General features: G+C 44.6%; 1 protein-coding gene across 3 annotated transcripts in view; it reads right to left on the bottom strand.

Annotated features, from left to right (window-relative positions):
- Window positions 1-25526, bottom strand: part of EIF5B (eukaryotic translation initiation factor 5B) — a 90993-nt gene that overhangs the window by 34152 nt on the left and 31315 nt on the right. For 2 of the 3 annotated variants that reach the window (XM_077296544.1, XM_077296546.1), the window contains exons 7-20: window positions 24776-24874; window positions 24455-24541; window positions 22552-22602; window positions 14702-14761; window positions 13809-14140; window positions 13480-13587; window positions 10978-11088; window positions 10791-10858; window positions 9687-9828; window positions 7908-8039; window positions 6992-7174; window positions 6728-6889; window positions 6205-6336; window positions 5967-6098 (exon numbers count right to left, since the gene is read on the bottom strand). In XM_077296544.1, the coding sequence (XP_077152659.1) occupies window positions 5967-6098; window positions 6205-6336; window positions 6728-6889; window positions 6992-7174; window positions 7908-8039; window positions 9687-9828; window positions 10791-10858; window positions 10978-11088; window positions 13480-13587; window positions 13809-14140; window positions 14702-14761; window positions 22552-22602; window positions 24455-24541; window positions 24776-24874 (1799 nt within the window). The remainder of the gene's footprint in view (window positions 1-5966; window positions 6099-6204; window positions 6337-6727; window positions 6890-6991; window positions 7175-7907; window positions 8040-9686; window positions 9829-10790; window positions 10859-10977; window positions 11089-13479; window positions 13588-13808; window positions 14141-14701; window positions 14762-22551; window positions 22603-24454; window positions 24542-24775; window positions 24875-25526) is intronic. The other variant, XM_077296545.1, reaches the window with a different exon arrangement.

The raw sequence follows: 25526 nt of genomic DNA, 5'->3' as shown, positions 1-25526 counted from the left end.
GATTACAATTAAACTTTCATATATTATAGATTCATTATCCACCAACTGAAATTTGTCAGGTCTTTTATTGTTTTAATACTGATGATTTTGGCCTACAACTCCTGATAACCCAAAAAACCTGTCTCAATAAATTAGCATATCAAAAAAAGGTTCTCTAAACGACCTATTACCCTAATCTTCTGAATCAACTAATTAACTCTAAACACATGCAAAAGATACCTGAGGCTTTTAAAAACTCCCTGCCTGGTTCATTACTCAAAACCCCCATCATGGGTAAGACTAGCGACCTGACAGATGTCAAGAAGGCCATCATTGACACCCTCAAGCAAGAGGGTAAGACCCAGAAAGAAATTTCTCAACAAATAGGCTGTTCCCAGAGTGCTGTATCAAGGCACCTCAATGGTAAGTCTGTTGGAAGGAAACAATGTGGCAGAAAACGCTGTACAACGAGAAGAGGTGACCGGACCCTGAGGAAGATTGTGGAGAAGGACCGATTCCAGACCTTGGGGAACCTGAGGAAGCAGTGGACTGAGTCTGGTGTGGAAACATCCAGAGCCACCGTGCACAGGCGTGTGCAGGAAATGGGCTACAGGTGCCACATTCCCCAGGTAAAGCCACTTTTGAACCATAAACAGCGGCAGAAGCGCCTGACCTGGGCTACAGAGAAGCAGCACTGGACTGTTGCTAAGTGGTCCCAAGTACTTTTTTCTGATGAAAGCAAATTTTGCATGTCATTCGGAAATCAAGGTGCCAGAGTCTGGAGGAAGACTGGGGAGAAGGAAATGCCAAAATGCCTGAAGTCCAGTGTCAAGTACCCAGTCAGTGATGGTGTGGGGTGCCATGTCAGCTGCTGGTGTTGGTCCACTGTGTTTCATCAAGGGCAGGGTCAATGCAGCTAGCTATCAGGAGATTTTGGAGCACTTCATGCTTCCTGGCACCTGCTCACAGTGCCAAAACCACTGGTAAATGGTTTACTGACCATGGTATTACTGTGCTCAATTGGCCTGCCAACTCTCCTGACCTGAACCCCATAGAGAATCTGTGGGATATTGTGAAGAGAAAGTTGAGACGCGCAAGACCCAACACTCTGGATGAGCTTAAGGCCGCTATTGAAGCATCCTGGGCCTCCATAACATCTCAGCAGTGTCACAGGCTGATTGCCTCCATGCCACGCCGCATTGAAGCAGTCATTTCTGCCAAAGGATTCCCGACCAAGTATTGAGTACATAACTGAACATTATTATTTGATGTTTTTTTTGTTTGTTATTAAAAAACACTTTTATTTGATTGGACGGTTGAAATATGCTAATTTATTGAGACAGGTTTTTTGGGTTATCAGGAGTTGTAGGCCAAAATCATCAGTATTAAAACAATAAAAGACCTGACAAATTTCAGTTGGGGGATAATGAATCTATAATATATGAAAGTTTAATTGTAATCATTACATTATGGTAAATAATGAAATTTAACACTATATGCTAATTTTTTGAGAAGGACCTGTACTTACATTCCGGTGTCTGTCCCCCGGCGTTCTGCTTCTCTGCACTGTGTAAGCACCATAGCCGGAAAGCAGAGCGGTGACGTCACCGCTGTGCTCGTTTTCCGGCCGGCAGGCGCTCACAGTGCAGAGAAGCTGAGACGCCGGGGGACAGACACCGGAATGTAAGTATGTACTGTTTGGTTTTTTTACGTTTACGCTGGTAACCAGGGTAAACATCGGGTTACTAAGCGCGGCCCTGCGCTTAGTTACCCGATGTTTACCCTGGTTACAAGCGAACACATCGCTGGATCGGTGTCACACACAACGATCCAGCGATGTCAGCGGGTGATCAAGCGACGAAAGAAAGTTCCAAACGATCTGCTACGACGTACGATTCTCAGCGTGATGTCTGATCGCAGTAGCGTGTCAGACACAGCGATATCGTAACGATATCGCTAGAACGTCACGAATCGTGCCGTCGTAGCGATGAAAATTTCACTGTGTGACGGTACCCTTACACTGTGTTCCAAATTATTATGCAAATTGGATTTAAGTGTGATAAAGATTTAATTGTTTTGTTTTTCAAATAAACTCGTGGATGGTATTGTGTCTCAGGGCTCAATGGATCACTGAAATCAATCTTAAGCACATGGGATAATTAGTTTTCCAGGTGATGCTAATGAAAGGAAAACTACTTAAAAATGATGTTCCTCATTATTAAGCAGGTCACAGTTTTCAAGTAACATGGGAAAGAAAAAGGATCTCTCTGCTGCTGAAAAGCATCAAATAGTGCAATGCCTTGGTCAAGGGATGAAAACATTAGATATTTCACGAAAACTTAAGCCTGATCATCGTACTGTTAAGAGATTTGTGGCTGTATCTGAGCACAGATGTGTTTGTGCTGATAAAGGCATAATGAGGAAGATTTCTGCCAGGCAAGTTCATCGGATTAAGAGAGCAGCTGCTAAAAAGCCATTACAAAGCAGCAAACAGATATTTGAAGCTGCTGGTGCCTCTGGAGTCCCTCGAACCTCAAGGTGTAGGCTCCTTCAAAGTCTTGCTGTGGTGCATAAACCTACTATTCGGCCACCCTTAAAGGGACTCTGTCACCTGAATTTGGAGGGAACAATTTTCAGCCATAGGGGCGGGGTTTTCGGGTGTTTGATTCACCCTTTCCTTACCCGCTGGCTGCATGCTGGCTGCAATATTGGATTGAAGTTCATTCTCTGTCCTCCGTAGTACATGCCTGCACAAGGCAATCTTGCCTTACGCAGGCGTGTACTATGGAGGACAGAGAATGAACTTCAATCCAATATTGCAGCCAGCGGGTAAGGAAAGGGTGAATCAAACACCCGAAAACCCCGCCCCTATGGCTGAAAATTGTTCCCTCCAAATTCAGGTGACAGAGTCCCTTTAAACAGTGTTCACAAACAGAAATGGTTGCATTGGGCCCACACATACATGAAGACTAATTTCCGAACATTCTTGTTTACTGATAAGTGTTGAGCAACCCTGGATGGTCCAAATGGATGGAGTAGTGGATGGTTGGTGGATGGCCACCATGTCCCAACAAGGCTGCAACAACAGCAAGGAGGTGGAGGAGTCATGTTTTGGGCCGGAATCAAGGAGAAACAGCAGATAGGGCCCTTTAAGGTTCCTGAAGGTGTGAAAATGACCTCTGCAAAGCATATAGAGCTTCTGACTGACAATTTTCCTCCATGGTATAAAAAGCAGAAATGTGCCTTCAGGAGCAAAATCATCTTCATCCATGACAATGCACCATCTCATGCTGCAAAGAAAACCTCTGAGTCATTGGCTGCTATGGGCATAAAAGGAGAAACTCATGGTGTGGCCACCATCTTCCTTGACCTTAACCCTTTAGAGAACCTTTGGAGTATCATCAAGCAAAAGATCTATGAGGGTGGGAGGCAGTTCACATCAAAACAGCAGCTCTGGGAGGCTATTCTGACTTCATGCAAAGAAATTCAAGCAGAAACTCAATGGATGCAGGAAGTGTGAAGGTGATATCAAAGAAGGGGTCCTATGGTAACATGTAACTTGGCCTGTTAGGATGTTTTGGAGTTAAATAGCTTTTTGATCAGTGAATGTGACCTCCTAATGCTGCAAATTCAACAAATGAGCATTTTCAGTTCTTTAAAACATATCAAATGTTTAGAAATTCTACTGTGCCTAATAATTTGGAACAGTGCATTTTGAGTTTTTATTCATATTGGAGATTATACTGTTATCATTGGAAGTTTTTTTCAATAAAATTCGATGTATACTCTAACGGGTGATGACTTTTATTAGACTGACTGTCATTTGCACTGACCATTTAGGAAAATCAGAGACAAATGTCATTTGCATAATAATTTGGAACATAGTGTATTTTACCAGCCCCAACAGGAATGATTGTGACTCTCAGTAATAACTGAGCCTGCAGATAGAGTTGCCCGTACAAACTGTATCCTGCTGTGTCTGGCTTTTATACTTTGTACCCCGTCTGTTACCTGGATCAAGTGCTGCCTTCTGGGTCCAGGTGCCGGGAGATGTTCTGCTGCCAGGCTGTAGGGCAATTAGCGCTGAAGATGTAGGTCCCGCAGGAAGAAGGCCATTGTCCGGATCCACAAGCCGGAAAAAGGGCAACCCCAAGAAGACTGACAAGGACCGAGAGGGCAAAAAAGTGTGCCCTGCAGAGATGTACTCTGAAAGAGCCTGATCTGAAGCCGGAGGGGGGCGGAACCAAGCGCTGGCTCCAAGCAGAGAAATGGAGCAGAGAGGGGGGCGGGTCCGAAAGGAAGAATCAAGCGACGGGCGTAAGAGAAGCCCCGCCTGAATTGCAGAGAAGGGGGGGGTGGAGCCAAGCGCCAGGTCCGAGTAGGGGAAACATGGCGCCGGCTTCAAAGAAGCTGAGGGGGCGGTTCCGGAAGGAAGCAACAAGCGACGGGCGGGAGAAAAGCCCGCCCGAAGTGCAGGGAAGGGGGGCGGAGCCAACACCGCAACTAGGCCCGAGTGAAGCCGGGACCTAGATTATGGCTGGTAACCGCAGGAGCATAGGAGAGCGGCGCGGAGCGCCATACAAAACGCTGGAAAAAGGTTTAGTGCCCCAAATACCCCCGCATTTAAGGAAAGAACCCCCAATGGCCCGTGCTGCATCTAGGCCCGAGAAAAGCCGGGACCTAGAGTACAAATGGTGACCGCCGGAACACAGGGAGCGGAGTGGATGGCCCTAAAAAAGCAGCAAGGGTACACGTGAATTAAAGGGGATAGACACCTAATGCCCTCTATTAAAACAAGGAATTTTTTTTTTTTTTTAAATCTTCTTATCTTCTTGGTGTACTGGAGGAGAGGGAGAAAAAATACCTCTTTATCCGGGATAGATTGGACGTCCGATAGTCCAGCATAGTGGGAAGTCCACGTCTCCTCGAACCGACAGGCTCTGGTGGGCGAGTGGGTGGGAGACGGAGGCAGGCCCGGGTCCGAATCACCTGAACACGCTTCTGTGTTAGGGGCTGGGGTCCTGCCAAGTAGACGTATGAGGATACGGGGTGGCAGTGCACGCCGTACTCAGTCTCTTTGTGGGAGTACAGGTGTGACTGTTCACCCTGTATCCCTCCGGAAACCTGAAAAGAAACGACGCACATTGAGGTAGATAAGGGTCTAAAGAAAGACTCATGTCCACCTCCTACTGACACTAAGCTACACTAAATATCCTACTTCCTGTCGGAGTGTGTACACTGCAGAGGAGGAGCTAACTTTTTTTGCATAGTGTCAGCCTCCTAGTGGCAGCAGCATACACCCCATGGTTTCCTGTGTCCCCCAATGAGGCGATAGAGAAAAGGCGTTATCAGGGAACCTTCAGGTGATAAGAGTGTACTCGGCATGCTCGAATACTATGTTCGAGTCCCCGCGGCTGCATGTCTCGTGGCTGTTCAACAGCCACAACACATGCAGGGATTGCATTAAAAAAAGCAATCCCTGTATGTTGAACAGCCACGAGACATGCAGCCGCGGGAACTCGAATATAGTATTCGAGCACGACGGAGACACTGTTAGAACCCAAGCATGCTTGGATAACATTATCAGAGAACGTCCGCTTATCACTAGTAATTCACTTTTTCCAACGCATTCTCCTGACAGCCTTGTTTAGATTCTAGTAGGAATGCACTGAAAAAGAAACTGTCCACAGAAGATGCCGAGTGCTCCATCGAGTCACAGTATGGGTCAACTTGTGAGGATACGGACTAAAGTGGCGCTGGTAATATTTCGTGTAGGTAATAACCCCTTTAAATTAACCATCATAACCATTTCTTAGGCCTTTTATGAGTTCATATATGAATAAAACCATAGCAGAGTATGCTGTATCTACAGAAATTGAAATCCTACAGAGTACAGGTTTTGTGATTAAGCCGTTATTTGTATATGCACAAGAGGTTTTTTTGCGCAGCATAGGTATGACAGACCGTATAGAATATAGAAATCTTACTGGCACTTCTGAGGTTTTCAGAAATTCAAGCAGAGCCTCCAAGGAGCCCAGAGTGGATGCTTGCACATAAACTCCCTTCTCTTCCAACTTGATAGCATTCAGTGTCTGCTTCAGCTCATGGATGAGCTCATCCTTACAAAAGACACATGGTTATAGCTCTTACCATTGGCTCTGAGACACAAGGAATAATCGGAAAGTTGCCTAATGGAAATGTGATCATTTCCAGAACGAAACTTACCCTCAGGACCGGGACTTCATCGTCTTTATGAGCAACCAAAAGTGGCAAACCTGCCAATGTTTTCTCCAAGTCCTTGCCCAAAATCTTCACTCCCTGAGCAGCAAGCACCTCTTTGTGCTTTTCATACTGATTCTGAAACAATGAAGGGAGACGTCATCAACCATCCGGAACCGATCTCACAGTTTCATTCAAGGTGAGACAGACCGGTTTTATGGGGTGATTTATAAACCACGTGGTGTACATGTTAAGGTTATTCTGCCACTAGTAGATATTGCAACCACATTCAAACAGCCAAAACCTTACTTTTTTCTGGCAGCAGAGCTATGCAAGAACATGTTTTTATGGAATAGGCTGAAGTTTTCATTGGATCCATTTTGGGGTACGTATATAAATTGCTTTATTAATTTTCTTTTTTTGGGGGGGAGGGCGTCAGGACAAACAAAACACAGCAATTCTGAAATATTTCACAAACATGCATTAACAATACAATTGCTACAATAATACACAGCAAAAAATCACTTACCTTTACTCGTAATTCTTTCATTGGAGGAGGAAGCAAAAGTCCTCTGATCTGTGTGACAATTGGCCCTTCTACACCTGGAACAATAACAGTATCTCCTTCTTTTAGGCGTCCATTGATCAAGATCACATCAATGGTAGTACCCATGCCAGGAAGAGCCTTCACCTAGTGAAAATATTACATTTGTTTAAAAAGAAGTTACATCTTTTACAATAAACAAGATCAAAGGTAGTTTGTTTGTTTTTTTTTGTTTGTTTTTTAATTTACCTCCATTACTTGAGCTCTCAGCTCCTCTGAATGGGCCAGTCTCTTATTAAGCATAGTCTGAGTGAGATCCACTAGGAGGGAGATCAGATTGCCCATGCCATCTCCAGTATGAGCTGAGGTTGGGACCAAAGACACAAATGTGCGTGGATCTTTATTCTCATAAAACAAGGCGGCATTCAGGCCCTGGATTAAAACAAGAACTGCAAATTACTCCAGAGTTTAAGTTAATTACACAAAAAATAACCATAACTCAAGAAGTCAAATGACACAACCAGCAACCCAACTTACTGGTTCATTGTGTTGTCATATCTGATGCGAATGACTTGATGTTAACCCAATCTGCTGGTATGTCAATGGAGTATAGCCTATTTAAACAGGCTGACCACAGTCATAATCCCCTCGTTTAATAGCCTGGTTAGAACGACCAACCACACTTCGATGAGCACAGAACAATAGCTAAATTGATTGTTCTTTGCAAATAATACATCTGTGCTGCTGAGAACGATTATTTTTAAGTTTGCTTAAAAATCACCTCACAATCAAGCATTTTTTGCCTGTTCGTCAGGCGATTACAGGCATTTCTAGGAACGCTTGTTCCCAATTCTTAGCCTTTTTAAATGGGTCCAAAGTCAAGTCAAATAAAGGGTTGTCACAACAGGAAGAGACATCAAATTATACATTTCTATGAGTGAATACATTTAGAAAAGAATCCCTGTCTGGTGAAGCCCTGCAAGTTTCACCTAACTGCTAAACACATGGTTTAAGTGGGAACCAGTGTTACATGTTATCCCATTTTAAAGAGAATGTCCCACTAAAATCACAATTCTCATATCATTTTTTTAAATTTGTAATAATTAGAAAAAAAATAAATAAATACAAGTTATTGTGTCTCTACTCAGTAAACCTTTTTATTCACCTGCTGTGCAAATTCCACAATAATGGCCTTGGTGCGCTCTTCAAACTCATCCTTAGTATTTTTTTTCTGTTTTTTTAAAGTAGCAGCCACGTCAGTCTCTGGACTTTTCTTCCAGTCGTACAACCTATCAACCTGAAAGACGTGTCACCAGAATTAGAAATATTACAAAATTCTGGCCTCTAATTCAAGGCATAAAATACACCGCTAAAAAAAAATAAAGGGAACACTTAAACAACACAATGTAACGCCAAGTCAATCACTCTTCTGTAAAATCAACCTCTCCAGTTATGAAGCAACACTGATTGTGAATCAATTTCTCCTGCTGTGCAACAGGTAGAAATGATAGGCAATTAGCAAGACAACCGCTATAAAGTGGTTCTGCAGGGGGTGACCACAGACCATTTCCCTGTTCTCATCCTTTTTGGCTGTTTTGGTCACTTTTGCATTTTGTTATTGTTCTCACCCCTAGAGCTACAGTAGCATGAGGCAGTGTCTACTGCACAATCCACAGAAGTTGCTCAGGTAGTGCAGCTCATCTAGGATGGCACATCAATGCGAGCTGTGGCAAGAAGGGTCTGTTAGCACAGTGTCCACAGCATGGAGCAAATTCCAGGGGACAGGCCAGTACACAAGGAGATGTGAAGGGAACTGTAAGAGGGCAACAACCCGGCAGCAGGACCGCTACCTCAGCCTTTGTGCAAGGAGGAACAGGAGGAGCAATGCCAGAGCGCTGCAAAATGACCTCCAGCAGGCCACAAATGTGCATGTGTCTGCACAAATGGTTAGAAACAGACGCAATGACGGTGGTATGAGGGCCCCGCGTACACAAGTGGGTGTTGTGCTTACAGCCCAACATTGTGCAGGGCGATTGGAATTTGTCAGGCAACACCAAAATTGGCAGATTTGACATTGGCACCCTGTGCTTTTCACTGATGAGAACAGGTTCACACTGAGCACGTGACAGAGTCTGGAGACTCTGCGGAGAACGTTCTGCTGCCTGCAACATCCTCCAGCATTACTGGTTTGGCAGTGGGTCAGTAATGGTGTGGGGTGGCATTTCTTTGCAGGGCCGCACAGCCCTCCATGAGCTTACCAGAGGTAGCCTGACTGCCATTAGGTACCGGGATGAGATCCTCAGACTCATTGTGAGACCATAAGCAGGTGCACTGGGCCCTGGTTTCTTTCTGATGCATGACAATTCTACGCCTCACGTGGCTGAAGTGTGTCAACAGCTCCTGCATGATGTAGGCATTGATGCTCTGGACTGGCCCGCCCGTTCCCCAGACCTGAATTTAGTCAAGCACATCTGGGACACCATGTCTCATTCCATTCACCAATGCCATGTTGCACCACAGATTGTCCAGGAGTTGACTGATGCTTTAATTCAGGTCTGGGAGGAAATCTCTCAGAACATCTGTTGCATCATCAGGAGCATAAGGAGATCATACAGGCATGTGGATGCCACACACACTACTAAGAATTATTTCCTTGTCTTGAGGCATTTCCACTGAAGTTGAACCAGCCTGCAATTTGATTTTCCACTTTGATCTTCAGTATAATTCCAACTCCAGACTTCCAAGGGATATTCATTTTGATTTACATTGATCATTTATGCTTTATTGTTTTCATCACCTTAAACTACGTAATGAACAAAGATTTGCAACTGGAATATTTCATTCAGGGATATCTAGGAAGTGGTATTTTAGTGTTACCTTTATTTTTTGAGCAGTGTATAAACAATAGAAAAGTAAGAAAAATAAAACAAAACACATTCCTTACCTTATTTAGCGCTACAACAAAAGGACACTTCTTAGTCTTCAATAAATTTAATGATTCGATTGTCTGTGGCTCCAACCCATGCATGATATCTACTACGAGGATGGCGATGTCACACAAAGAGCTTCCACGGTTCCTCAGATTACTTGAAAATTAACAAACAACATGGTGCGAATTAGTTACATCAGGACCTAGAGGCATGCACAAAGAAACCGAATCAAGGGAAATAGTTCAGGTGCATAACAAATATCACAGCTTTGTCTTCATTGCATACAATTTCGACTAGCTCAAAACAGTAGCAAGAAATGGGGATTAAAGACGGGCCATACACAAAATATGACCGTCATCAGATCGAGGCCTCAGATTATTGCATGGTCGAAAGCCATCTCCTCATACATAGGTATAGACCAGTGCTCATATGTTCTCTAATAGAACAACCGCCGACAGACATGTCTGCCAACAGCTTATCAACAGGAGATCAATACAATCAACAGTCCGAATTTGGACATCACCTATCGACACCTCCATAAACATTAGGGAGTCAGCCGAATACTCCATATTGGAGGGTTCGGCAGAAACAAGTCTGGTGTGTATGTGGGAGGCTAACCTGAGATTAGAAACACGACTGTTTTCTTCCACAAACATTACTCCATGGGCCAGATTCATTAAAGCTTTTGTCAGTATTCTACCACAAAAAGCTTTGAAAAGTTGCATAATTTTGGTGCAACTGGCAGCGGCGCTAAAATTCTGCAGCTAGTGGCGTTCTCACGCCATCTTGTCAGAGCTGCCACAAATCTTGATTCAGAAGGGAGTAGGATCCGTGGTGAGGCGCATACAGAGGTCTACACCACTCGTCCGGCGCTCCCAAATCATGAAGAGGCGTACTCCTCTTCACATATCAGGAGTGCATGACTCCAACACATCTCATCAAGATGGCAAGAACGACGCCCCACCTGTCTAGTATTACAGGAACACACTTTTCTGGAAGAAGGTAGCTATTTTGAGGACAGGTTAGATAACTTTGCGCCATACTATGCTCCCAAGCCTTATCTAACCTGGATGACAGTACACTTTAGTACAAGTCAGAAGCAGTGGACAAGAGGATACCTGAAAGACTCGTGACCTGGTGTATCAATGATGAGCATTCCTGGAATCTTCATATTCTCCTTATCAAACTGAATTAAAGATGACAACATTTAGAAATCCGTTCACTACAGAATGGGTATTAATTAGCCAATATATACATGAATTGCTCAGATAGTTTAATGCAGCTGTCATTTCAGGCAGTACTTACATTTTTAACCATTTTTGTCTGTTCTTTTATAGCATCCAAGGGCACATTCGTGGCACCTATCTGCTGAGTGATCCCTCCAGCTTCACTGTCCTGGACATGAGTGTGACGCAGCTAGAAATTTTTAAAGAAAATACAAAATTTACATTGGTGTGTAGAAATTAATATATTATGGGCTATGATTTTCTTCTCCGAAAAGAGTAAAACTCGGGTTAACATTTTCTCCATATATACACATCCTGGTCAATTTAGATGGTGAGTATTTTTCCACAGAGTGACCATAAGTTGTTTTTTTCCTTTTAAATTCTCATGTGCAAATTCTTATGTATTCCTATACCGGTTACATATCAACGGAATAGCAAACAAGGTTTCAGAAGAATATTCTCATCGCATTTCTGATACCCAGTTCTATTGATCCAATTAACCGACTTCTTTCTAATTGGGATTTTTAGGGCCTTCAAAAGCAAATATTGTTCTAATTATAGTTTTCAGAATATTTCTCTTTCTTTCGTTCCATGACCAATTGCTATGCTATGCTCTGAAACATGGCAACTTAAATTACATTATCATCCCCCTTTCCCTACATAAAAAAAAAATAAAAAATGGTGCCCACTAAGATTTAGCATTGCCACTGAGCACTGGAGATGCAGAACACATAGGTGGCATACGTTTGCTTTGATGACAGGACTGTCAACCACACAACTAGGTTTCCCCCAGCCACAAAAAACTTAGAGCAGGACATGTAAATGTCATAGTCATTATCACTGATAAACTTATAGGGGTTGTCCACTTTTTGTAATGAGAAACTGTCATCAGGATTGTATACCCCATGCTAACTGCATGTATGTACAGGTGCTATAATGCCAAGTAAAAGCTTCCAGTGTTTAAAGAAAAATATTTAGAATTGAGAGTCCTCAGTGGTTGATACCTTTTAATGGCTAACTGAAAAGATGGTAACAAATTGCAAGCTTTTGAGACTACTCAGGTCTCTTCATCAGGCAAAGACAGTCTATGCCTGATGAAGAGACCTGAGTAGTCTCGAAAGCTTGCAATTTGTTACCATCATTTCAGTTAGCTATTAAAAGGTATCAACCACTGAGGACTCTCAACTCTAAATATTTTTCTATCTACTGGCTAACACGGTACCAAGATACATATCTTTCCTATATCCAGCGTTTATAGAAATACGTTTTGCTGTTTGAGATATCCATGGTTGCAATTGTCTGCTAATGTAAGTGCAGTGGGGCGGACTCTGCACTTACATCTCTCCTGCTCTCTCCCTACTCTCCGCATGTTCCCTGCCTCCAGGTCACTCATGTTCCAATTACCTGTCAGTCATAGTGTGAAGGAACAAATTAAGAAAGATTCTCCATTTTGTGCTTTTCGACTCCATTTTGCTGTTTTAAGATAAATTTTGTTACTAGGCTAAAGTTCACAGCTGTTATGAGACCTTGATTGAGCAATCTGGACAGGACATGAGACTGAGGGTGTATTGTTCTATGAGACTTTGACGTACAGACTGTTCCTGCATTCTTATAGGTTAAGAACTGTGAGCGTGTTCTTATGCTGATTGGTTGAAGTATAATTTCTATGATGATGAAAAAGTTATACACAATAAACGGGGGCTCAGAAATCTGCTTGATCCCCCCCAAACAGAGACACACGTCTCCGTCTGGTCATTTTCAGTTGCCGGCATCGCCCTGTAGATTAATTTGGACATCACCGAGTTAACCGTGAAGGATCACTTTAGATCCTCCCTCAACAGTAGATAGGGGGCAGAAGGCAGGGAAAAGGCAAATAAGGAGAGCTGCAAGTGCAGAGCTCGCCCCAATGCACTTGCAACTTATTAGCATGCAAATACAACTATGGTTTTCTCAAAAACCAGCAAACAAATTTCTACAAGATCGATAAGGATTTACTCAACAGTAAAGCATCTCTACATACATGTCATAAGTCTGGGGTATAAAGTCCTGATGACAGGATATCATTAAATGAGGACTTATTTTATTATACTTATTTTACTCCCTTATAAAGGGCCTTGGTTTCCACAGCACACTACAGACATCATCATTATCACTGTCCCCACTGGGGTTCACATTTCCCTATTAGTATGACTTTGGGGTTTTGGAGGAAACTCACACAAACGCAGGGAGAACAAATTCCTTGCAGATGTTGTTCTTGTTAAGATTTGAATTAAAGACCGCAGCGCTGACCACTCAGCCACCATGCTGTCCATCCTTAAAGATCATGAATATGAGGTCAGTGGGGGTCTGACACCCACACCCCAATGAACACATGTTCTCACATCCAGCAGCAGCAGTATGGTATCAGTGTACAGAGCAGGATCGCAAAGATGGTAACATCTGGCCCTCTGAAAAGCTAATAACGAGTAATCGGTGGGGTGCTGGGTGTCGGACCACCACTGACTTTAAATTCATGACCTATCCTAAGGATTGGTCATCATAAAAATTGTAGTGGACAAACAATTTAAAAACAGGTGCATACCTTGTCAAGGATTTTAGTCTTTCCAGTGTCCACGTGACCAAGGACACATATAACTGGTGCCCGGAGAACTTGTGTGTTTATGGTTTTCTGGTTATCCAAACGTCGTTTCTAAAATAAGACAAGTCAACTCCGTTCTAGATAAGACTTGATAAGAGTGGCACTTACACAGAAGTAAACAGAGGAGAACCACTGCACATTTTAAAACTAAAGCTAAGTAAAAAGGTAAAAACAAAAAACACGGTTTAAAAAAACACCACAACGGAAGACTGAACTACAAGCTACTAAGTCAATGCAAACATAAGTAAAAGAAGAGTAACAATGTCAAGTACCTCTATTCGCCTCTTTGCTTTATCATATGCCCGTTCTTCTTTGGTGCGGTCGTCATCAGATTCGGACTCAGACTCAGAACTCTGCTCTACCTTAGACTTTTTCTCAGCTGGTTTGCCTCCAGCAGAGAAAGACACTGTTGGCTTTTCAGGTTTTTTCTCTTCTGAAGATTTTTCATCCTCACTGCTATCAGCTTCGTCATCATCATCGTCATCATCCTCCTCCTCACTTTCTGCATCATCATCTTCATCATCGTCGTCGTCATCCTCATCATCTTCATCCTCGTCCTCTTCTTCATTTTTCTCCTGAACTTCTATGTGAACTTTTTTTGGATCTGTCAAAGAAACACACTAGTTTTATTTTGGGCAGAGTATGTATTCAAAGACGTAAGCTTTCTGGCCAGGTTATTCCCAATTATAAGGGTGGGATCAGCAGTTGAAGATTGAGGGAGCAAAGTCTACACACAAAATTTCCAGCAAATTTACAGTGCAATGATGGTAGATTGGATTTTCCAAACCCTCATTTACGTATAGATTTTTAATCTGCTGCAGATTTGAGACCCGGCAGCATGACTTACATTGCACGTGTGCCATTGATCTTCATGTTTTGCAATTCATAAGGTGAAATCAGAAGCAAAATCCACCAGAGGTATGAGCCTAACTTTACAGTGATCCCAATGTGAACTGTTACAAGGGCACATCTAGATTAATGTGGTGAAAAGGCCTAGTGTTCAATGGAACCACCCTAGAAGAAATATAGATTGCCATCTAAGAAGTCTAAGCTCCTCACAAGATTGCACGCTTCCTGAAGGTTTAAACTCGATTCTGAAGATTTAACAGAATAAATTATATAACTATTGAAACTAATCAAGAAAGCAAATCAGGGAAAAAAATACCTTTCTCTTCATCGCTGATTCTCGCTTCCCAGTCATCTACACCAAAGTCATCTTCAATTTCTAAGAGTAAGAGAGAATATAAAAACCACAATTAGAGTATGATCAGGAATGACACAAATAGAAAAATATTACAATAAACTGTTAAGAGCAATTGGCTACCATGTTTTGCTATCCCATCTTAGAGCAGCATGATGTAGGAGCAGAGACCCTGATTCTACTGCAACTTTGATAAAATCACAGTTTTATCTGCTGAAGATCTACCAGCTCTCTGAATGCTGAGCTCTGCGTAACCCCGCCCACACCACTGATTGGCAGCTTTCTTTGTCCCCGGTGCATATGCAGAAAGCTGCCATTCAGTAGTGGGGGTGTCACCTGGCAGCAGGAAAACAAGTCTTCTAGTGATATTTTCCTGCTCATAAAACAATGATTTTATGAAAACTACAGCAAGCAGCCCAGTAAGTGATACATCACTGGAATCAGAGTCTCTGCTTCTAGAATTAAGTGGCAAAAACCAGGTGACAGATTCCCTTAAAGAGCAAACAAGAGGACTTAAATTATTTACTAAAACTTGTAAAGTCTCCTATAGCCACAAAGGTGTAAGCGGAAACACTCTGCATACTCTACAAAAAATATGTTTTATCCAAGTAATTAGAAAATAGGGATTTTTGTGTTACTCACCATAAAATCCTTTTCTCCGAGACGCTCATTGGGGGACACAGGACTGTGGGTGTATGCTTCTGCCGCCAGGAGGCTGACACTAAGTAAACGTGAAAAAAAGTTAGCTCCTCCTCCGTCTTATACACCCTGGCACTGGCTACCGAAGAATCCAGTTTGGTGCAAAAGCAGTACAACAAAACACAAGAAATAATGTAACAGCATAAATACAGAAAACTTATGTCTAGAAAAGGTCCTACTGACTAAATAGAATCCGAAATAACCAAAGCAGCCATAAGGCTACCAGGGAGGGAGATGTGTCCCCCAATGAGCGTCTCGGAGAAAAGGATTTTACGGTGAGTAACACAAAAATCCCTATTTCTCCTTCGCCTCATTGTGGGACACAGGACTGTGGGATGTCCTAAAGCAGTCCCTGGGTGGGAAATTAACTCACCAGTAATAATTCATCCAGATAACGGTTTTCTATAAGTGTGCCACCGCCGCTTGAAGAATCCTTCTACCCAGACTTGGATCTGCAGAGATCTGAGAGTGGACATTATAATGTTTGACAAAGGTATGCAGACTAGACCAGGTCGCTGCTTTGCAAACCTGTTCTGCTGAGGCCTGGTGCGAATCGCCCAGGAAGCCCCCACTGCTCTAGTGGAATGAGCCTTGATTCCGTCCGGAACCATCACGCCCTTGGCGCGATAGGCCTCCTGAATAGTTGCCCATATCCACCTGGCCAGGGTGGATTTCGAGGCCGCGCAACCCTTCCTGCGGCCTTCCAGAAGGACAAACAGAGCACCCGTCTGGCGAAAAGGAGCCGTTCGGGAAATGTATCTTCTCAGCGCTCTCACCAGGTCCAACATATGGAGAGCTTTTTCTACACGGTGCGTAGGCGCCGGGCAAAAAGAAGGAAGAACTATATCCTCATTAATGTGGAAAGCGGAAACAACCTTCGGCAAAAAAGAGGGTGCTGGTCTGAGCACTACCTTGTCCTGATGAAAAATTAGAAAGGGGGAATGACAGGAGAGGGCTGCCAGCTCTGATACCCGCCTTATGGTAGTTATGGCCACTAAAAATACGACCTTCCAAGAAAGGAACGTTAAGGAAATATCCTGAAGAGGCTCAAAAGGGGCTTCCTGCAATGCCCTTAAGACCAAATTAAGGTCCCAAGCTTCCAAAGGAGTCCTATACGGAGGGACCTTATGTGCGACTTCCTGAAAAAAAGTCTTGACCTGACGGTTAGTAGCAATCGTGCGCTGAAAAAGGACCGATAAGGCCGAAATCTGCCTCTTAAGAGTACTTGGAGCAAGCCCTGAATCCAGGCCTGCTTGAAGAAAAGCCAGAATGTTTGGGACGGAAAAACGCAGAGGAGGCAGGTTGCGTTCTCTACACCAAGAAAGGAAAACTTTCCAAGTGTGATGGTAGATCCTAGCTGAAACAGTTTTACGTGCACTGATCATTGGTATTTGCCACCTCTTGGGAGAACCCTGCCTGAGTCAACACCCAAGATTCAACGGCCAGGCCGTCAAACGTAGGACCCCTGAGTTCTGGTGGTAAATCGGCCCCTGAGATAGAAGGTCTGGACGATCGGGGAGCTGCCATGGAACTCCGGCGAGAAGCTGTACTAGATCTGCATACCAGGTCCGTCGTGGCCAATCCGGGGCGATCAGAATAGCAGGTACTCTCTCTGATTTGATTTTCTTGATTACCCTCGGGAGTAGAGCCAGAGGAGGGAACAGATAAGGGAGATGAAATTGGTTCCAAGACAGTACTAGCGCATCCACGGCTATAGCCTGTGGATCCCGGTACAGAAAGACAAATCTGGGTACCTTGGCATTGCCCTTGGACGCCATTAGATCCACGTCCGGAGTCCCCCAAAGATGGCATATCAGCAGAAAAACCTCGGGATGGAGGGACCATTCCCTGGACGATAGACCCTGATGGCTTAGGAAATCTGCTGCCCAGTTTTCTTCAGCCGGAATGTGGACCGCCGAAATCACAGAGTGATTTCTCTCTGCCCAGAACAGAATTTGTCTTACTTCCTGCATGGCTGCCTTGCTGCGGGTGCCCCCCTGGTGATTTAAGTAGGCCACAGCTGTGGCATTGTCCGATTGAATTCGGACAGGGCGACCCGCCAGAAGATGGTGGAAATGTTGCAAGGCAAGCCGAACTGCCCGAATCTCTAAGAGATTGATGGGGAGATCTGATTCCTGAGGAGACCAGCGTCCTTGAGCTGTGTGGAGAAAGAACACAGCTCCCCAACCCAGACGACTGGCATCTGTTGTAACCACTAGCCAATTGGTTGGGGGAAAGGGCTTCCCCCTGAGTAGGGATGAGCTGTTCAACCACCAAGAGAGGCTCTGCCTGACCTGGAGAGACAACCGAACACGGCGGTTGAGGGAGAGTGGATTTCTGTTCCACACTGCTAGGATTGCCTGTTGGAGAGGTCGAAGATGGAGCTGTGCAAATGGTACTGCCTCTATAGTTGCAACCATCTTTCCTAACACCCTCATACAGTACCGGATCGTGTGAGAGTATGGTTGCTGAAGAATCCTCACTTCCTGCCGAAGGGCAAGGACCTTGTCCTGAGGAAGGATTGATAGGGCTTGAGAAGTGTCGAAGATCATTCCAAGAAATGAGATCCTCCGAGATGGTTGAAGGGATGACTTCCTTAAATTTACTAGCCAACCTAGACGAGAAAGGGTGTCTAGAGTGATGCCGACATTTTCCCTGCAGGATTGAAAAGTTGGCCCTTTGATCAGAAGATAGTCTAGGTAAGGCAAGACAACTATGCCTCGGGAGTGTAGAATGGATACCACCGTCGACATGACCTTTATGAACACCCTGGGAGCGGAGGCTAGCCCGAAGGGTAAAGCCGTGAACTGGAAGTGCAGATTGTTCAAGGCAAACCGGAGAAATTTTTGATGAGGAGGAAAAATGGGAATATGCAGGTAGGCATCCTGAATGTCTATTGAGGCCAAGAACTCTCCCCTTTCCAGTGAGGCGATGACTGACCGGAGCGATTCCATCCGAAAGTGACGAACGCGGACAAACCTGTTTAAGAGTTTTAGATCTAGGATAGGTCTTACTGTTCCATCCTTTTTGGGGACTACAAAAAGATTGGAATAAAAGCCCTGAAACCTTTCCTCCCTTGGGACAGGAGAAATGACTCTACTGAGACAAAGGGACTCTATGGAATTGTACAGGTCTTGTCAGAGGGACTCGGACCTGGGAAGACGGGATGGGAAGAACCGGGGAGAAGGCAGACGGACAAGCTCTATCTTGTAACCTGAAGATACGAGCTCTCCCACCCACCGGTCGTGGACCGCTTGAAGCCAGACTTGGTGAAACAAAAGTAGACGTCCGCCTACTCTGTTGGAGGCACTCAGAGGAGGCCTCCAGTCACTTGGCCGAAAACCTTTGAGTCCTAGATCCTCTGGATCTAGTTGACTGGGAACGCATTCTTCCTCCCTGGTTGGCCGTATAAGAGAACCGAACGTCTCGGTCCTGATTGGGTCGACCCTGCGCAGCAGAGCCCGATGTTGGGGCCCATCTAGCATTGCTAAAGGGTCTGAAACGGGCCAGAAATTGGTGGCGAAAAGGCTGTCTAATCCTCTGCTGAGGAAGAAACTTACTTTTCCCTCCAGTGGAGTCCGAAATCAGCTGGTCCAGTTTTTCTCCGAACAAACGACCTCCCTGATACGGTAGGGTTGTAAGCGACTTTTTAGAGGTAGAGTCAGCCCGCCATGTTCTTAACCAGAGAGCCCTTCTAATAGCAACAGCGTTAGCAGCAGCCGAAGAGGCACAATCTGCAGCATCTAAGGATGCATTAATCAGATAACTACCAGCGAGTGCAATCTGAGAAGACATTTCCACCAATTCCGCTGACAAATCCCCTTCTTGAAGAGCCTTTGTTAAAGCCTCTGACCAAGACATCATAGCCTTGGCAACCCAAGTTGCCGCGAAAGAAGGAAAAAGTGCCGAACTTGAAGCCTCAAAAACTGAACGAGCCAAACTCTCTATAAGACGATCCGTAGGATCTTTAATCGCCGATCCATTAGGGAGAGATAGCAACATGTTAGAGGCTAAACGGGACACCGGAGGATCCACAGCAGGATTTTCTGCCCATTTACTACAAAGCTCAGTAGCAAAGGGATACCTAGCCTTCAGAGCCCTTCGCCCCGAAAAACGCTTGTCCGGGTGCTCCCGGTTACGTCGGATCATGTCCTCAAATTCAGGGTGAGAAGAAAACACCCTATGGGCCCGCTTAAATGAGACCTTATGATCTGAGGAAGAGGCGAGCTCGTCCTCTATCCCCAGGGACTGATTGACAGCCTCAATCAGGCTATCTACCGACTCTTGTAAACCAGGATTTTCAAAATTAAGGGACCCTTCTGACTCATAATCTGTCTCAACCTCCCCACTCTCAGCTGGGGAAGGAGAACGTGACACAGAGCTCCAGGATGCAGAAGCACCTGAGGGCCTGGGCGACGCTGTGCGAATCCGCTTTCCACGTGTCTGCCTAGTGCGAGCGCGGCCCCTGCAGGCCGAAGGCTCCTGAGACCCCCAAGGCCCTCTCTGAGGCGGATGGACTTCTGGCCCTAACAGCCGGGGTCTGAAGGGATTTGATCGCTTCAGTAAGGGACGCCATGGATTGCGTCAAAGACGTAACCCATTCCGGCGGAACCGCCCCAGCCTCAGAGATTGCTGGGGAGCTGGCAGGGGGGGGGGCTCCTGGGCGCGTTCCGAATCGCAGGCCTCGCAAAGAGGGTTACTCTGGGCACGCGGGAATGAGACACGACAAGCTGCACAACCGGTATATAGAACCGTGTGAGCTTTAACCCTTCTAGACATAGTGATCCGTAAGGCTATACCCAGGGCCTGAGACTGGGACAAAAATAGTGCTTCTGTCAGCAGGAGGGAGAAGCACTTACCCCAGTCCTGTGTCCCCACGATTACAGCGACGGATCCGAATGCACGATGCGGAGCGAAATGATGCAGCCTTTATCCTCAGACTACTTCAGGGGGCGGAACCGCCATGCTGCGATGCGGCCTGTAGTAGGCCTAAAGCCGGGGCCTCAATTTCTTCTCTCTCTGAGGGAGGAAAGGCGGAACCGGAAGTGGATGCGCCGGAGCCCAACAGCGCGGTCTGCTGGGCGGAAGTCCGGGCCAAGAGCTACCCGGAAATTTTCCCCACGCCTGCCGGAGACCAGGCAGAGCCTGGGAAGGACCACGGTGCCGCCGTACAATACCGCAAAGCCGGCCGCCGAGAATAGAAAACGGCGCCGGCGGTACCGCACTGCCGCCTCACCACACTGCCGCAGCACAACCACAGCCGCGGCCGACACATGAAAGAACCGCCACACCGCAGAGCACCTGCTATCCAAGATGCCTGCAGCGCCAGGTAAATGCATAGTGCGCCCTGTCAGGCGCTCCCCTCTCCCAGAGTAAATACAGCGAGGGGGAGGCAAATAACGGTGCAGGAACCCTATCTCCGTTATCTACCAGGATAAGGAGAGGGACCGTCCACCACCCCATCTATCACCGCAGCAGCAGCAGGGGTGTAGGAATCAGGGGGTCACACGGACATCACACGGGCGCCTGTACAGCCTAGGGTCTAAATACCTTAGGGTGATCAGGGCCAAGTCCGGTGAAAGATCCCACGTAGCGGGGAAGGATACGTGGGGAGATCCCACGTGCTTGCCCGTTGATGGTTTGGGGAGATCGGACCCTCAAAAGGGTCTGTCGCCCCTTCAATGCATAGACGTTGAAAACAGAGTCCAAAAGATCAGGACCCAGAGATGTGCCTCCTTGAGACACTAAGCATAAACTGGATTCTTCGGTAGCCAGTGTCAGGGTGTATACTACGGAGGAGGAGCTAACTTTTTCACACCTTTACTTAGTGTCAGCCTCCTGGTGGCAGAAGCATACACCCACAGTCCTGTGTCCCCCAATGAGGTGAAGGAGAAAACCAGCAAGCAATGGGTTTGTCTGTACACGGCCCAATGTCTGTCCTTCTATTTTGATCCACCAACTCCAAAAAGCACACGTTCAAAATTGAATATTCTCCAGAAGAAGGAAAAGTGTCCTTAGTGCCACCTATATAAAGGTTCCCTGTAAGTCAATGCCCAACCAATCATGGAGCCTTGAATCAGGACTACGGATATGAGAATATCTGAAGCATCTACAATGGATCAAACATTGGCGCCCAGGGCAGCTTTATAGGTGGCAATGTGATGAGCTTTCTTCTGTTTTGGAGGAGATGTATTTTGATACTATTTGCATTGCTTGTAATACGCCCTATACATGCTGGGTCTCTGCAGAACAGTGCATACCCAGAGATACAGAGCCTATGGGGATAGAAAGCATATGTAAAGAAATAAATAATAATAATTAATATAAATTAAAAGACAGGCAGGAGTACATCAAAAATCAAAATCACACACTCTAGATTTATTAATATTTTACTATAGACATGCAGTGATGAAGTCCTATAATTAGCAAATCTATTAAGCATGCCTTTAGTGAGGTTTGAAACGGCAAAATCTTAGTCTCATCTCTGTCCAGACCATTCTGTAAGATTCCTTCACACAGATTTTCTTTTTGCCAGAAAAAATAAGTTGTATCTAGAGCATTGGAACGTTTAAAAAACACATTTCAAAATAATAAAAAAAAAAGGATCTGTATAATAGAAAAAAGACTTTAAAAGTATAAAAAAAAAAAGTTAAAATGGGAAAAAAACCACTGAAAACGCATTGCAGTTTTTATATAGTTTTTTTTTGAGCCAAGCCAGGAGTGAATACTGGAGAAAGGAGAAGTCTTTGCTACAGAGAAGCAATAATAATAACTGCTGGGCAGTTCAGTCACTAATCAGAGCGGTTTTCATAGATTGTTCATTGCTGTAAGATTTTACCAGCAGAACTGAATTAATAATGTAGGAGAAGGTCGGGCAGTTTTGTAATATACCTCTATGTTGTTTTAAGGCTGCATCTTTACTATTGATATTGACTAAAAGCAATGCAGATTAGCAAATTTAAAAAATAGACAGCGGGCGTATATGGAATACTAATCTAAAAGAGGGGCTGACATGGGACTATAGGAAAGCTAATGGCTATATAACCAAGCTACAGATTAGAAGCAAAGCTCACAACAAACAGAGGTCTCGCCATGCTGAAATGCTCATGTAATACCTTCTTTATCTGTCCCACTATCCTGAGTAGAGTCACACTGGGGAAACAAGTCTGGAAAGTTTGTGAGAAACACTTCAGTTTTGGAAATAGAAAAAGGCAATTATTAAAGCCATCAGGCGAACATACCAATAAGGGAACCTATGTAAGGAATCAATATCAACCACAGCAAGAATAAAGGGACCCTCCGACCGAGGTAAGGAATTTGCCGATAGGTAACTAATGCATAGACACCCTACCTGGTACCCCAGTTTGGATCTCTGCTACTGCCATTCCCAAATGCTGGGGCTAGTCAGAAATGCTCACTGTAGTTACATGGGAAGCGTAGAGGTGTAGGATTTAGATTTTCCACTACACACACTGTGCGGCTGCGGCCGTCACCAAGGAGCCCCGCCGCGGCCGTCACCAAGGAGCCCCGCCGCGCCCGTCACCAAGGAGCCCCGCCGCGCCCGTCACCAAGGAGCCCCGCCGCGCCCGTCACCAAGGAGCCCCGCCGCGCCCGTCACCAAGGAGCCTCGCCACGGCTGCAGCATTGTGGATCAAGCAGCTCTTGAACCTAGCCCTGAAGGACCAGGCAGCATTTCCAGACCTCCATGTTCTTGTTGCCTCATACGTATACAAACCAACAGCACATTTATGTGCTTGAGGAGACGGAGAAACACTGACTGGTGGATTGGTTTTCATTTCTTCGTTAATGCAATTGCCTAGTGTACAATCCACTATTCGGGTGATGTCCGATTTTTCATCTGACAGTACACTGACCCAGAGTCTCCCACAACCTTCACACATCGGTGAAAATGAGGGGTCCGAGAGAGAGATTGGTGAAACTCAAGAGCATGTCTTATTCTTACCTAATGTTGAGAATAAGAATAAGGACATACTCCATTGGTTTGTGTACCGTCTGAAAGAAAAAAACAAAACAAAGGACTACACACAGACAATCACACAGATGTGACGATGTACCATTACATGTAGGGTTCTGAAAATGACTGGTAGCACTTCTTTTTGAGGGTCGAGCTGTACTTTAGAATGACACCATTTATTTTATGATATAGCGTACTAGAAAACTGGAAAAGTGCGGTGAAGTTGCAAAAAAAAAAAAAAAATTCTACTCCACAATTTTTTTTATTTACCATGCTTATCTATATGGTAAAACTGACATGGCAGTATGATTCCCCAGGACAGTATGAGTACGCAGATACCAAACCAGTATATATTTTTTTCTTTTTCTTTAAGCTGTGAAAAAAAAATTCAGATATTACCCCCCCCTTCCTTACCTCCCCCCGACGCACTGTCAGTTATTGACAGCGGGATTTAACAGGTTAATAAATGCAGGTGAAGCACCACTCCACCAGTTAAAGGTACAGCATATGATGACTGATTAAAACAGTCATGTGCGGGCTCAGCATGTGATCCTGTATCAAAGTCAGGAACATAACATACAATGTAAATATAATGTATTTACGATGTAAATTAGGACCTGCGACACCCGGCGAACCGGACCGCCCTGCAAGTGAGTATAATAAAAGTTATTCTTCTTCTTTTACAGGTCGGATCGGGGGCAGATATACAGCATTACAGAATTCTGTATATAAGCCAGGAAAGGGGGTGGCCGTAACTCGTAAGCCAAACCTGGTGACACGTTCCCTCAAATTAGGGAGATAAGTTCTCACAATTAATTTGGGTTCTGCCCAAATGAGAACTTCCAGTGATCTGTTTTTCACCAAGTTCTGGTGATGGCAGAACAGCCCTGGTGCCTCTACAGCACAGGTGCTTGAGGGACGCTGGAGTGGACAATTATTTATAGCGTGCTGCGTTACAAGAAATGGAAGCACTCTACACTACAAGATGTCTTCATATTGTGTGTAACAAAAAGAACTGTAATCAGACAGTGCTCATCACTCACCAGGAGGTTCTGCAGACAAAGGGGGCTCTTCTTTTTCTAGCACTGGAGATTCAGGATCATCAACTGGAGAACTTGCCTCCATTGGTTCTAAAAACAAAATTAAAAACGAGAACACACATTAAAATGTTCAATGTATTAATTATTCTCCCTCAAAAACAAAGTTGATGTAGTGTAATAAAAAATACAAATATTCAATAATCTTCCAAACAATTATACCAAGAAGATCACCACTTTTTACTGTGTCTGATGAAAAATACAAGATTTACAAATAAAAAAATAGTATTAAAAAACTCTGTCTATAAAATGGAAGCCCAAACTTACCCTCCTTATTTGGAGTCTGCTGTTGTGGCTTCTTCTTCTTTTTATCCTCATAGATTGGCTTTTTCTTTGGCACAGAGTCTTTAGATGGCACTTCAACACCTTTCAAAAAAAAAAAAAAAAGATTTCAGTTCGAAAAAAGGAGAAAGAATTGCATGTACTTAATAATTAAAGCTTAATAATACTAAAGTATGCTGAGCAAAAAATACAATACTTCATGATCAGATCTAATGTCTTACTTAAAGGGAACCTGTTAGCAGGATTGTGTACAGTAACCTACAGGCAGTGTCAGATAGGCGCAGTTATACTGATTAACCCCTTAACCCCAGAAGCTCCCCTCCTTCCCAGAGCCATAACTTTTTTTTTTTCATCAATATGGCCATGTGATAACCTGGTTGATGGAATCTGTCTTGTGGTTGTTGTATAATCTGTATTTGTAGTTTTCCCTCTGATCCCACTGATCCCTCAGTGACCTGCCCCCGATTTTACATACTGTATATACTATTGCAGGGTTACAAAAAAAAATTCGACTTCATCAAAATGGAGCATGATGCATGCATTTATGCCTATACTATTGTGGGGTTAAAAAAAAAAAAAGTATCTTCATCAAAAAGGTGGCACCTTCGAAGTAGCTTCTATCGCATTCCTATAAATGCTACTGTGCCGCCGGCGCCATTCTGATGGAGCTAAATATTTTTTCCCCTCTAGCAAAATGGCGGTGGCACCTACACAATAACTCGTGAAAGAAAACAGC

Source organism: Ranitomeya variabilis, chromosome 3, assembly GCF_051348905.1.
Source record: "Ranitomeya variabilis isolate aRanVar5 chromosome 3, aRanVar5.hap1, whole genome shotgun sequence".
Classification (NCBI taxonomy): Eukaryota; Metazoa; Chordata; class Amphibia; order Anura; family Dendrobatidae; genus Ranitomeya; species Ranitomeya variabilis.
Note: the sequence above shows the minus strand (reverse complement) of the source record. Positions and strands in the feature narration are given on the sequence as shown.